This window comes from Oncorhynchus nerka, linkage group LG3, assembly GCF_034236695.1.
Source record: "Oncorhynchus nerka isolate Pitt River linkage group LG3, Oner_Uvic_2.0, whole genome shotgun sequence".
Classification (NCBI taxonomy): domain Eukaryota; kingdom Metazoa; phylum Chordata; class Actinopteri; order Salmoniformes; family Salmonidae; genus Oncorhynchus; species Oncorhynchus nerka.
In genome coordinates, this window is record NC_088398.1 from 17,780,440 (window position 1) to 17,794,822 (window position 14,383).

Genomic DNA, 14,383 nt, shown 5'->3' on the forward strand with positions numbered 1-14,383 from the left:
ATTTACATTTTGATGAACAGCACCCCAGTGACCACTGCGAAACCAGTGAGAATCATGGCCACCTTGGGGTTCTGCGGGGAGCTTAGCTCATTGGGATCTCCATGAAGGTGATATACATAAAGGTGCCAGACGCCAGGCCTTCTAAGGTGGACCTGGCCAGCTGGTGCTGGGGGGACGACTTGGTCTTGGTGACGGCAATGCCCAACGGGGACATGAGAGCAAAGAGCAGGAGGCAACCTACCACAGCTGCCCGCCGCAGCTTGCCCTGGGCCAACTTTAGGGCTAGACTGAAAGAGATGATGCTCTTGTGGAGGAGTAGAGTAGTATTAAAACCCTGTTCATAAGCTTTTGTATATATACACATCTCAACTGTTTATATTTTCCAGAGATGAAGAGATGTCTCATGGTATGGTGTGTATGCAAAATAGGTCAACTTTGAGGACTTTTATCTTTTGACTATTTTGGCATTCAGGTCCAAAAAGTAACTTTCTGAGCACTTTTACAATGGGAAAATATGTAAGGAAGGTTCTATTCAATTGAAAAGGGTTTACCTTCAAGTCACTGTGAGCGGACCAAGTAATTAGGCGTCACTCTAAAGCGGGAAGGTGGAATAAACGAGTCAGGAGTAGGTTTTCTTGATTGAACACAGTTCTCTATTGAGGGCATTTGGTCAACACAAACACTCCAACATAATCAATGAAAATCTTCCAAGGAAAAACATACATCTTCTTCTCCAGATGAAACAGGAACACAATAGGATTATCTTTAAACTATAACAAAAAGTCACAGGATTGTCACCGTCTTAGTGGTTCTTCCTGGATAGCTCCTCTCTCTCGGTGGCCATCTTCCAGAGATAGTTTCCCACCCCTCTCTGCTGGTTCCATTCTCTCTCTTATAGGGGAAGGAGAGTATGTCATTAGTACCGTCAGCTGTGCTTAATTGCCTCTGGTTACCTTGTCTCCCATGCCTTGTTGGGCTACTATCCATGAGCCCAGCCTGCCCTCTGGTGGTCCTTCCACATCACATTCTCTAAATTAATTTTGATCTAAAGTGCCACTTACCTGGGTCTACATTGCACCTCCCTGCCCCCCTGACTAAGCACAAAGGGGCGAAGCCACAAACCAGTGTGATGGAGAAAAGAACAACCAATCCTCCCAGCTTTACCTCCAGGCCAGGGACATCAGCTGGGTTCATCTGCACTTCAGATGACCACCCGGAGAGGGCAACAGAAGAAGATCCTTTTCTGAGAGCCATGTCTGCACAACCTGCTTCTCTCTCAAGTCTGAGTGAAACAGCAAAGTGTAGCTCTCAGACACCCTCCATTGGCTTACAGTCAAATGGGGAGGGGAGACCACCTACACCAGAGAAGTTTGAGGAACATTTGCCTACATTCAAATCAAGTCAATACAAATAAACACAGTTTTACATTTATTGCATACATTTTCATAGTGCCCATGGTTTAGGGTGAGAGACATCTGTGAAAATGTCACATTGTAACATCTGCTCTAGGATCTTGGCAAACAAATAATATGAATTCCCAGATACAGTATGTGAAAGGATCTGGAATGTAAAGTTAGTGTAGGAAAGGGGGGCATAGAAAGCATGTGACTGATCTAACATCAGATAACATTACAATGCTTTACTGGGCCTGTGATAATATCATGTATAGCTGGTTAGAAAGTTTTAACTAGCTATTCCATCAAAAGTTTTCAACAATTTGACTAAACGTATAGCTTTCTGCCTATGGCATCTCTCACATTACAAATCGCAAGCTATAAATAATGTATTACCTTCTATCGTATTATCTCATAAAAGGACAGCCTTGGTGAGCAGCTTGTATTGGCACAGACTTAATAACAAGTGGGAAAAAGGCAGCAAAATTACATTACTGCTATTCCAAAAAATTGCACTCCGTATGGGAAGTGGTGAGTCAGTTGATCAGAATGAGGCTGGGACGACCTCGAGGGAGGGGCATATCACTGTCTCATCAGCGCTCAGTGAAATCTGATCTCAAGTCAGATCTGCGTTTTAGCTGTCGATAGTTCATCTCAAGATTGGGGGTCCGCTAAACAGATCATTTATCAGTTGTTTCGGAGCAACTTCTTACTTTCGCGGTCTATTCATTCGTGGACTTTTGAGACAAGATACTGTACATTGTATCACTCATTAAATCGCACACAATTGCAACAGATGAAGGATTGAGAGGACATCATGAGCCATCTCTAGACTTTGTATCAGTCCAGTAAATGTGCAAAATATGACAATGTCATGAGTACCAGTACCACACCTCTGCTGCATTCTCTAATCTAGTAGGATACATACCCGCGAAGCATGTACAGTCAGTCTGTCATGCCCTGGCCTTAGTTATCTTTGTTTTCTTTATTATTTTGGTTAGGTCAGGGTGTGACATGGGGGATTTATGTGTTTTGCCTGGTCTAGGGGTTTTGTATGTTTATGGGGCTGTTTCCTTTCTAGGTAGTTTTTAGTATGTCTATGGTTGCCTAGATTGGTTCTCAATTAGAGGCAGCTGTCTGTCGTTGTCTCTGATTGGGAACCATATTTAGGCAGCCATGTTCTTTGGGTATTTTGTGGGTGATTGTCTTCTGTCTTTGTGTCATTTCACCAGATAGGACTGTTTTGGTTTTTGCATTTGTTATTTTGTAGTGTTCTCGTGTATGGTCTTGATTAAACATGTTGAACTCTAACCATGCTGCATTTTGGTCTTCCTCTCCTTCAGCGGAAGAAAACCGTTACACAGTCAGGCAACGTAATTTGGACTTATTATTTTCTGGTCCTGTGTGGAGCAGTGATCTTTTTTTTCTTTTTCTTTTGCTGTGGTCCTGACTGGCCTTGATTTCAACGTCAACAGACGTCTATGATTGGTTTAGATTTGGTCAGGTCCAGACTGGAGTTGATTTGGCCACATATAGACTTCTATTGATTGGTCTGGTAGGGTGTTTGCCTTTCACACCAAGAACTGAGTATGTTGTTCGCTACACTGGTGTCAGAAATGGGATGGCAGCAATGACCATGAAACATTATGAGTAGCCTTAGCAAAATGCTGGAATCTCCTTCTTAGATTTGTGGGAAATACTGTAGTGAACGAGTGTAGGCCAACACTTCCCATTAAGATTTTACAGACATTGATGTCTTTTTGATATCTAATTCTTTTTTTAAATATGGCTCTGTATTGTACCCTACTTTACTCTAATATACTCTACTAAACTATACTCTACTTTTACTGTACTCTTATTGTACTCTACTGAATACAACTTGACTGTCCTGTGCCGTACTGTACTAAACTGCCATATGTAACGGATGTGAAATGGCTAGCTAGTTAGCGGTGTTCGCGCTAAATAGCGTTCCAATCGGTGACGTCACTTGCTCTGAGACCTTGAAGTAGTAGTTCCCCTTGCTCTGCAAGGGCCGTGGCTTTTGTGGAGCGATGGGTAACGATGCTTCGTGGGTGACTGTTGTTGATGTGTGCAGAGGGTCCCTGGTTCGCGCCCGGTTATGGGCGAGGGGACGGTCTAAAGTTATACTGTTACACATACTCTAATGTGATGTTTAAACTTGTTAAACATACTGGCTGAGCGTACCACTCCCTGTAGAGCCTTGCGTTCAGCGGCGGTGGAGTTGCCGTACCAGGCTGTGATGCCTGTATGCTCTCAATGGTGCTCCTGTAGAAACTGTGATGGGACAGGACACATTTCTTCAGCCTCCTGAGGTTGAAGAGTCACTGTAGTGCCTTCACCACAGTGTCCCTGTGGTTTGACCATTTTAACTCCTTGGAGATGTATAAGCTGAGGAACTTGAAGTTTTGGACCACAGTGGCTCTGTTGGTGAGGATGTGCCCAGCCTCGTTCCTACTGAAGTCCACAATCGGCTCCTTTGTTTTGCTGATGTTGAAGGAGAGGTTGTTTACCTGGCACCACGCCGGCAGAGTTCCTACCTCCTCTTTGTAGGCCGTCTTGCCAGTGTTGGTAATCATGCCTACTACTGTCGTGTTGTCAGTGAACTTGATGATGGAGTTGGAACTGTGTGAGGCCATGCTGTGGTGGGTATAAAAGGAGTACAGGAGGGGACTGGGAAAGCACCCATGTGGGCCCCTTTTTTTGAGGATCAGTGTGGAGGTGATGTTGCCTACCTTCACCACCTGGTCAGGAATTCCAGGACCCAGTTGCAGAGGAAGGAGTTCAGTCCCAGAGCCGTGAGCGTTGTGGTGAACATAGAGGGCACTATGGTATTGAAGGCAGAGCTGTAGTCGAACAGCATCCTCACATATGCATTCCTTTTGTCCAGGTGGGTGAGGTACGTCTTGTGTCAGACCCTCTGAATTGCCCCTCCACTTTGTCCCTATACTTGTGTCTTGTCATCTTAATCAATCTGTATTGATCATATTTATTCTGTTTAACCATGCAATTGTGCCCGGTCACCTTGCCATGTTTATAAGCAGCATCTCTCTCTCAGTTTCCTCACAAGGCTACCATCATTCCAAGTTTTTTATTTGGTCATTCAGCAGACGCTCATATCTAGAGAGACTGACAGTCAGGGCATTCAACTAAGGTAGATAAAGAACATATCACAGTCATAGCATGAAAAAAACAACATCTGTAACCGTTACTAAGAATGTTATTGTAGTTGAAGTGGTCTGTTGATTTATTCTGGAGGTTGGACTAATTTGAACATCATGGCCACAAGTTAAAGCTTTTGAAAAATCTAACCTTAAGTGCATGTGACAGATGGGAACAATAATAAATATTCTGTTGCAGTCTTCAGTTGCAGTCTTTCCTATATTTTTGTGATAGAACGCTTCATTGAGAATGTATGTGCAGTTGAAATTTGTCCATAGAATCAATGACAGAAAAATACATGGTTTTTCACGTCTGTAAATAATGTCTTTTTGACATCCGGTACAGATATATTTTTGATGTCCCTATAAGATGTCTTCTAACCTTTCATTCAGCACCTGAAATGCACATATGGACATTTTGCTTACTAGGTAATGTGTGTTATTACTTCCTGTATTGAATAAAAATATCTTGATTGCATATATTGTTTAGAATTTAGGCCCATCTGTGTTTTTCAAAAGATCACCAACACAATTATTTTCTGTATTTATTGAGAGGCAGAAATTGCAGATGCCACAACCCATTTCTTATGAGGTGAGATCATAAAGAGGCAAACCTTGCCTTGTTTAAAAAGAAGAAAACGGAGTTGCATGAGTCATATATAACTGCCCTATTTTGCAATAGTATACAGGAGATCCTATCCCGTGTATATTTGCCATAATAAAACAAATAAACACAATATAAAGGACATTCATATATTAAATACATTCTCTGACATTTTGGCTAAAGGCCTGGTTTGGGATTCAGCATGTAGCTTTTGAATGTATGGTGTTATTATATGTACATGAATGCTCAACGACACTGTGTGTTTCCTCCAGCTCCAGATATTGTTAAAGGTCTCTGGCAAAAGCTCCTCTCAATAATCCTTGAAGAACGTGACACTGGAAGGGTTCTAACAAAACTGCTTTAGCCCAGGATGGATACTGGGATGCACACACAGTACCGGGCAAAAGTTTGGACACACCTATTCATTCCAGGGGTTTTCTTTATTTTTACATTGTAGAAAAATAGAAGACCTCAAAACTATGAAATAACACATATGGAATCATGTAGTAATCTTTTTTTTTTTAAACAAATCAAAATATATTTGATATTTTAGATTATTCAAAGTAGCCGCCTTGATTCCAGCTTTGCACACTCTTGGCACATTCTCTCAACCAGCTTCATGAGGTAGTCACCTGGAATGCATTTCAATTAACAGGTATGCCATGTTAAAAGTTCATTTGTGGAATTTCTTTCCTTAATGCGTTTGAGCCAGTCAGTTGTGTTGTGACAAGGTAGGGGGGTATACAGAAGATAGCCCTATTTGGTAAAAGACCATGCTCATTATGGCAAGTACAGCTCAAATAAGCAAAGAGAAACGACAGTCCATCATTACTTTAAGACATGAAGATCAGTCAATCTGAAAATTTCAAGAACTTTTAAAGTTTCTTCAAGTGCAGTCGCAAAAACCATCAAGTGCTATGATGAAACTGGCTCTCATGAGGACTGCCACAGGAAAGAAAGACGAAAGGATAAGTTCATTAGAGTTACCAGCCTCAGAAATTGCAGCCCAAAAAAGAAATACTTCATAGAGTCCAAGTAACAAAAACAACTCAACAACAACTGTTCAGAGAAGACTGCGTGAATCAGGTCTTAATGGTCCAATTGCTGCAAAGAAACCAGTACTAAAAAGACACCAATAAGAAGAGATTTGCTTGGGCCAAGAAACACGAGTAATGGACATTAGACCGGTGGAAATCTGTCCTTTGGTCTGTTGAGTCCAAATGTGAGATTTTTGGTTCCAACCGCCGTGTCTTTGTGAGACGCAGAGTATGTGTGTTATTTCATAGTTTTTAGGTCTTCACTATTATTCTGCAATGTAGAAAATAGTGAAAATAAAGAAAAACCCTTGAATGAGTAGGTGTTTCCAAACTTTTGACTGGTACTGTAAGTACCAAGCGTCAGTGGGTTTCTAAGCTGTGCCAGGATCAGAGCACAGACTGAATCAAGGCTGTGACCAAAAATGTTGATGTTTAAACGGAGGGCAATAGGGCACTGGGTATGGTGCAGAGACATTGGGCCTGAGTGGGCAGACTACTACCCAGTTCAGCCCCCTCCTGCGAAGCACTTCCATATTAGCCTCCATTAGCTTCAGTGGCTCCCTGTCATTGATAATGGTGCCACACAACAGAGAGGTTTTCAACCACGTGTGCTCAGCACTGCTTCTTCTGCCTGCTTTGCTCAGGGTCACTGGGTTAAAGGCCTCAGCCTTGTACTTTTGGTCGAGTCTCTGTTGTAGTTCCTCAACGAAAGATCCTATGTCACCTACCTCACAACACAAAGAAAGAATTCCCTAACACAGACACAATAGGTGATTGAAGAGAGTAGGCTATTTCAGCTCAAGATACATTGCATGATGCATGTCCATACATATAATTATAAATAACACAACTAGAGAATGTTCTATGTCAAATGACTGGACCTCAGAACTGTGGCCATCAAGGACTGCAGTTGTGCACATCCCTGCTCAATAAAAACCACACTGGCATGCAAGCTATGTAGGCCTACCTCTTTGGCCAACAGGCGATAGACTGTTTTTCAGATGATGGGTCTGTCCTGGGCACAGTTTTCGGGCAAGTGAGCTGTGGAAAGTGACTGCAGGCATACTCTGTCACATGTCTCTGGATGGCACCAGTAATTCCCTGGCCAAGCACACTAGGAGTCACCCCCAGCGCTTGCACCCAAATGGTCTCCCCACCATCCACCAGCAGGACAGACTTTGGCGCCACCTACAGGGTAAAGGGAATGATACAATTTCACGAAGTTGCATTCAAGATCACAACATTTGGCTGCCTTTTCCATTGTTGATCAGTCAATCAACTACAAAGAATAGTGAGACAAAAAGATCCGTGTCTATTGTAAATAGATAAGTGCAAAGAGAGCAGTGAGCACATACAAAGATTGACTCACCACCCTGCTATCCATTTTTGCAAGGAACACCAACAGACCAGGCTCTTCCAGCCATCATTGATGTGCCAGGCATTTAGTCCAAACCATCAAAACTGCTTTGAGATATCCATTACCTGTTCAAAGTCAGAACTCCAGATGGTGTGACGCACTTTTAGATTTTGCCATGATCCCCTGATTTTGCTCTAACGGTCCTACTGCAAAAACGCCTCAATAGAGAATGTTGGCAAAAGTATAGGCCTTTGCTTACTTCAGAACTCAATACGATACTGTAACTGATCCTTTCCAGTATGTCCAGTATCATCTCTAACACACTGCTACATTTTGCCTCCAAAGTATTCACACCCTCTACTGTTTTTTGTATTGGTAAATTGCCCTGGCCAATCAAATGCGTAAAGTGGGAGGGACTTCGGGGTTATTTGACGATTATGAACTGCACAACGTCGGTGTAAATGTACTGATTTATAAAAGATACATGTTTTTGCATTATGGCATAAGTAAGAAACAGAGAGAAATCCATATACTCTATCAGTTAGTGATTTTAGAGCCAACAGGTTGCGCTTAGGCGACGCACATCCGCCGTGTTAGTATGGTTATTCGCCCTACGGGATGATTGACATAAGAATTGCCAGCTGGATTTTTGGGAGAAATGCGTTTTACACTGGTTGATCTTTAAATACTACTCGTCTGCATTTTTCTCCTCTGGTTGGGCCTACTATTGTTGTAATGCTCTTGAAGTAGACCTACATATATATTCTGAACAACATCGCTTCTGAAAACAGCAGCAGACAAGTAAGTTGTTTGTGGTGACATGAGGCTATAGTCGGGGAGTACAATGTAACTCTTGCTTATCCTGCTTGACAGGGAAGGGAATCATGACCGAGGTATAGTGTCAAACTCAACATCTAATTCGAACCAATAAGGCAATCGTTTACGAATGTTGAATTTTAATGGATCAACTTTATTCAAGTTCCGCAATTTAATAGTTTGAGATCATTCTCTTAACACTTGGCAGAAATATGCCGACAATAGCCTACAATATAGAAAACATACGTATAGACAGACTATAGTTTATTAAAGAATACTGGTGTGGGTCACGTGATATTATTATTTTTGCTAGCCTAACTTGTAGGTCTACATATTACATTTGAGGTCAAAAAAGTCTAATGGTTGTGATTTTATGAGGGGTTGCTATTGCTATTGAGAAAGCCTATCAGTTTTTTAATGCAACTGTGTGTGAGTGCGCGTGCGTGCGTGTACCAGGATGCTGATATCCGCTTGCGAAAGGACTCCCACTGATTAAACAGTAATAATATATATAGCTCCACCCTTTAACAGCTCAATGAGCAGTTGCCACACCTTCTTCATGCTTTATAAATCTTAATTTACAACAACATAGATATGAGTTACAAATACTTTAATAACAAAGAGTTGTAACACTGACAGTGCAATAAGAGAAGTACACAAAAGGGAACTGAATTGCTAAATATTTTGTAGTACTTCTAACTGCTGTTTTGTTTCTTCTAGGACATGGATGTAGAGAATGGAGAGCTGTTTTTCAGACACAAGGAGGACAGTATGACAGAGGAGAGTTGGGGACTGGAAGAGCCATTTTCTTGCTCTGATGTCATCTATGCTGGCTCTGAAAAAACCCTGGATGAATGCACGGTAGACCCCCAAAGTGTGCGGAATGTTTCCCATTATAACTAGTTGTACAATATAGTGAGCAAATTTGCAAAGATCTGGGGCTATATTTACTCAACTTTATTTCTTAACACATTATTAACATGTAATAATGTATTATACCATTTGCTTAAAGTATTACCAAATTCCTCTTCATTTGTTACAGGGTCTAAACGACAGCGAGCCAGAGGATGTGCTTTATGCCATCAACCCAAATGATGTCTTCCCTACCAGAGCCCCAGTGGAGACCTCCTCAGAGAGCGACAGTGGCATCTCTGAGGAACCTTGCTCCGAGAGCCCTCTAGCTGCCACGGTGGACCCCTCTCAGGCCCCCACAACTATCTATCAGGTGGTCTATGACATCAGCACCCTGGCCAACATCAAGACGGAGCCAGAGCAGCATAGTGTCGATGTCATTTCCATAGAACTCGGTGTGTGTGTGTTTATGTATGTATGTGTACGCTTGCGCACGTGCATATGTGTGTGTGTGTGTGTGAGTCCATGTGTGTTGGGTGGGAGTTTACTCTCTTTTCCTATGTCAGATGAGTGGCGTTCTCAGATGTTGATCTCGGAGTCCTGTATTGTCAACGAGTTACCTCAAGTATCCGCTGGGAGATTTGACCATGGTCACCTTTCTACCCACTCTGCTTCCACCTCAGGCCCCACCAGTCCAGACAGCCCACTGGTGAGACCTAAAAGGGGCAAGTTGACTCAAAAATCAGAATGTTCAGATATTTTCACACCACAAAAGTGGTCTAATGCCAAGATAAGACCATATTCAATGGAATCTGTTGTGAAGATCCCACCGTATGCATTAGGAAAAAGTTGCAGGGCTCAATCCCAAATGAATAGGGAATGTTTTTACCATCTAATTAGATGTAAACAGTGACAATCTTTCCTGCTTTCTTATAATTGAGGCCTGCAAATGTATTGTAAAGATGTGGTGAAATCCATAGGCCTCAGTCCCTAATGAATGGACAAGATAGGCACAATATGAAGATAGTGGGGGAGGGGGATAGTTAGTCTGAGACCCCAGGTGGTTGTTCAAGTGTCTCTCTATGGGATTATGGCGGTGAGGATTATAAACACAATACTCTCTTCTCCTGATCAGCTTTACCCTGATCTCACGCTGACTGAGGAGGAGCAGAAACTGCTGAACCAAGAGGGGATCTCTCTGCCCAACAACCTGCCCCTTACCAAGGTCAGACACACACGCACGGTAGATGTTACACTATTCAATGTACCCAAATCCATTACTCCCCTGCATGCACTTGGATTACATTACTTTTGCATAACAACTTTGACATGACAAATGACTTTGTTGTATATTTTTTGTGATTTGACTGAAATTGTTTAGCTCTGAGTTGAATTGCATCTAAATGTACTGGACTGAATTCCCTTCTAGGCTGAGGAACGGATTCTGAAAAAAGTGAGACGCAAAATACGCAACAAACAGTCAGCCCAAGACAGCCGTCGCAGGAAGAAGGACTATGTGGATGGGCTTGAGAGCAGGTGAGGCCTGAGGCTTCTATTTGGCACCATGAAAATTGGACCCACTTTGTAGTTCATGGTGGATAACCTCTATAAACAAGTCACTTGCATTTCCTTAGCATTTTCATTTGTGTTACAACAGCGAGGCATGTGCAGTAGGAAGTCCTGACAATGGGTCCTTCTGTTCTATTCTGCCACCGAGTTATTGTTGACTCTCCCCAATGGGCCGACACTGTCGGACAGTAGGAATACTTTTCTGTCAGTGACCCTAGGTATTTTCTGTGTCTCAGGGCAGTGGCTTGCTCAGCGCAAAACAAAGAGCTGCAGAGGACCGTGGAACAGCTGGAGAAACACAACATGTAAGTAAATTGGCTATCACCTTTTTGCACTGATGATGCTCAATGATGATGTGTGTGTCTTGTTAGTTATGGTCTTTTTATAATATCTCCATGCACAGGTCTCTCCTGGCTCAGCTGCGCAGACTACAGTCGCTGATCAAGCAGACGGTCACTAAAGCAGCACAGACCAGCACCTGCGTCATGGTGAGACCTCCATGCCTTTGTGTACTTTCAGGGTGATCTTAAAAAAAAGTGAATTGAACGTGTGTCTGTTGTTTCCCATCAGATTATCCTCTTCTCTCTGGGCCTCATCATCTTCCCAAGTTACAGCCCCTTCCACTGGGGCGCCTCATCCATAGAAGAGGACTATACACCAAAAGGGGGTTAGTTATCCATTTAGGAATTAATAATGGATTATTTCTCTTAAACTATGAAAGTTAAATAGCCTTCCCTATTCTTTACCGTTTCAGTTATCTCCAGAAACATCCTCACAGATCCTGCTTCATCCTTGCAAGCTGCTGAGGATGTGGATAACCATATCATTCAGCCAGATTCCCTACCCGTTTCCCGTGACCTCAGTCAATCAGATCCCCCGGATGCTTCCAGAATACTAAAGCAACCAATAGAAAGTCTCGAAATCACTGACATTGAGGGTGTTGCCCTGGAGGAGAGCCAACCAGGGAACAGCTCGACTCTGGTTGACGGGCAGACTGAACCTCTGGGCCTGGTGTCAGCAACAGGAAAAGGGAGCACAAGCCTTGATCCCACCAAACCAGCCCACGCTGATGAGATGTAGACAGTGTTGATGAACTAGTTTGACTGCATTCCATTTGCTTTATAGAGCTCTTCAAAGCTCCTTGCCTTCATTATGGACAATGGGAGGAATATGCTGGGGCAGTCCAATATGCTGCCCTATTACCACATTGGTTTTCAACCAGACCCCTTTGGGTGCCTTCAATGCCTAACCATTGCCTTACTCTTTTTTGGTGCTGTGGTGCAAACAAGGTTTAATCTGGGATTCGGTGGAATGGTCTTCAAAATGGGTTAAACATTTTTGACTTTTCTATTTAAGTACCACTTCTTAATGTTTGTATGGAAAAGGTTTCTAACTTTGAACTCCGAGGAGTTAGTACATCCTGTGGGAAGGATGAAGGTTGTTCGATTGTAGCTGGAAAAACACCACAGATATGAATATATTGTTTTGGCTATGCATTCTTTAAGCAAGTCTTAGTGTACACCACACACACACTCCTTGAAAGTGAGCCTACACCGATGGATTATGTTTTGGACTAACTACCTTACTCGTGTGTACATTAACATGTTTGTGAAACTGCCTAGCTAGTTTCTGACTGGCATCTGTGCTCAATGTAGTTTGCAGCTCCCATAACTGAATGCTGAGAGACTCATTTTGCACTGTAAGCAAACTGTCATATCTTTTGCGTGTACTTAAAAATGTCCTTTGGCCCTCATTCGGTTAAGAGATAAACAGTGTGTACAATCCAAACATATCCTTATCTTAAGCATGACATTGTGGTCCAAATGTATACTCTTCACAAAACTTGCTATCCTAATTTTAGTGGTTGCTGGTGTCCTATTTTATGTGCTTGACTTTATTTATTAAATGGGAACAATACTGTTTTTGCTTTATGGTAATTAAATAGCCGACCTGAAGATTGATTATTCAGAGCATTGAAGAAATCCATAAAAAAATGTATTGACTGTCATAACTACGCTTGCCCTATGGATAATCTCATGCTTTCGAATGCTGTTGAAGATGACTAGTTCCCGTCTTTACCGGTTACTCAGTGCAAACCTCCACCCTCCAAAAAACCAAACATGGACTCTGACATCGTGGCTACCCTCTCCTTACTCATGAACTCCAGGTCTGACGCCATTGAGAAAATGGTAGGTGCGAACACCATGGTTATCGAAGGCTTGAAAAAGACTGTAGAGTTTGCATGTGGTGTAATCAAGGATGGGAAAATGAGAGTGGCTAAAGTTAAAAACGTGTGTTAAAGGTGGAACAGAATAACAATGTCTACCATAGACGTCTCACTGATCTGGAACAATACACAAGAAGATGGAACCTGAGACTACGGCTTGCCAGAGGTGGAGAATGAAGATGTGCGACGAGAGGCTATCCGCATCTGCCAAGAAGTTATGCCTGCAGAGAAGAACGACGTTGGTGATACCATTGATGTTGTGCATTGTCTCGGCAAGAAGGAACAGCAAAATGATTCAAGACCAAAGGGTATCATCATCCTCTTGACTGACAGATTATACAGGGATGCTGTCTGGAAAGCTGCTAGGAAGAAGGCGTTCCTTCAGAGTCATAGTCTGCATTTCGCCGAGCATCTCAGCCCGGAAGACATAGAAAGAAGGAACAAGTTATGACCAACATTCAAGAAAGCACGAAATGAGGGAAAGGCTGCTTACTTTGTCGGAGGACGAGACTTCATCAACGGTTCGAAAATTGATATTCCTCCCTAGAATCTCACCAGAGAGAACAGATTGATGGTTTCAGCCATGGTATTCTCATTTTCCTTGTACTGATTACCTAACAAGCCTCAGGTGACTATTTTTCAGAACACTCAGGTACCTCAATAATTTATTAGCTTGTTCTTGTGACTGGACCAGAAGAAAGCCTATTGTGTTTACAAACTCACGAAGACTGAAAGTTGTATTTTTTTTAATGTATACAGTAACTAAGATACTGTTTTAAAGGGGCATACAGCTCTGCTCTGACTTTACACAGTTATTGTTCTAATTAGATATTGTAACGGCTTTCTTCCGTTGAAGGAGAGTCGGACCAAAATGCAGTGTGGTTAGTTCGATACATGTTTAATGAAAGAATAAACACGAACAATACAAAAACAACAAACGGAATGTGAAAACCTATACAGCCTATCTGGTGAATAACTAACACAGAGACAGGAACAATCACCCACAAAACACACAGTGAAACCCAGGCTACCTAAATATGGTTCCCAATCAGAGACAACGAGTATCACCTGACTCTGATTGAGAACCGCCTCAGGCAGCCATAGCCTATGCTAGACACCCCTACTCAGCCACAATCCCAATGCCTACTAAAACCCCAATACGAAAACACAACACAAAATAAACCCATGTCACACCCTGGCCTGACCAAATAAATATATAAACACAAAATACTAAGACCAGGGCGTGACAGAACCCCCCCCCCAAGGTGCGGACTCCCGGCCGCACACTAAAACCAATAGGGGAGGGTCCGGGTGGGCGTCTGTCCACGGTGGCGGCTCCGGCTCGGGA

At 42.6% G+C, this 14,383-nt stretch overlaps 1 protein-coding gene and 1 pseudogene across 3 annotated transcripts; one reads left to right on the plus strand and one right to left on the minus strand.

The window, feature by feature from the left end:
• Positions 1 to 82: 82 nt before the first annotated feature.
• On the minus strand, positions 83 to 8,457 carry LOC135562988 (uncharacterized; annotated as a pseudogene).
• LOC115103094 (cyclic AMP-responsive element-binding protein 3-like protein 4) lies at positions 8,147 to 12,728 on the plus strand. 3 transcript variants are annotated; one of them, XM_029623723.2, is made up of 10 exons: positions 8,152 to 8,372; positions 9,108 to 9,263; positions 9,430 to 9,694; positions 9,806 to 9,948; positions 10,375 to 10,464; positions 10,669 to 10,775; positions 11,045 to 11,113; positions 11,212 to 11,296; positions 11,379 to 11,475; positions 11,563 to 12,728. In XM_029623723.2, exons 2-10 carry the CDS (start codon positions 9,111 to 9,113, stop codon positions 11,886 to 11,888), a joined length of 1,335 nt encoding a protein of 444 aa, XP_029479583.2. In that variant the 5' UTR covers positions 8,152 to 8,372; positions 9,108 to 9,110; the 3' UTR covers positions 11,889 to 12,728. The 3 variants fall into 3 exon arrangements, with proteins under 3 accessions (XP_064865105.1, XP_064865103.1, XP_029479583.2); XM_065009033.1 differs by having other exon boundaries at positions 8,147 to 8,372; positions 9,108 to 9,248; positions 9,430 to 9,948; XM_065009031.1 differs by having other exon boundaries at positions 8,149 to 8,372; positions 9,430 to 9,948.
• The last annotated feature ends 1,655 nt before the right edge of the window (positions 12,729 to 14,383 follow it).

Bases quoted from the DNA above. Each gene is read 5' to 3' on its own strand.
- LOC115103094 (XM_065009031.1), top strand. From the start codon at position 9,111: ATGGATGTAGAGAATGGAGAGCTGTTTTTCAGACACAAGGAGGACAGT. The intron at 9,949-10,374 runs GTGAGACCTAAA...TCTCCTGATCAG, and splicing joins CCAGTCCAGACAGCCCACTG to CTTTACCCTGATCTCACGCT. The intron at 10,776-11,044 runs GTGAGGCCTGAG...TCTGTGTCTCAG, and splicing joins GTGGATGGGCTTGAGAGCAG to GGCAGTGGCTTGCTCAGCGC.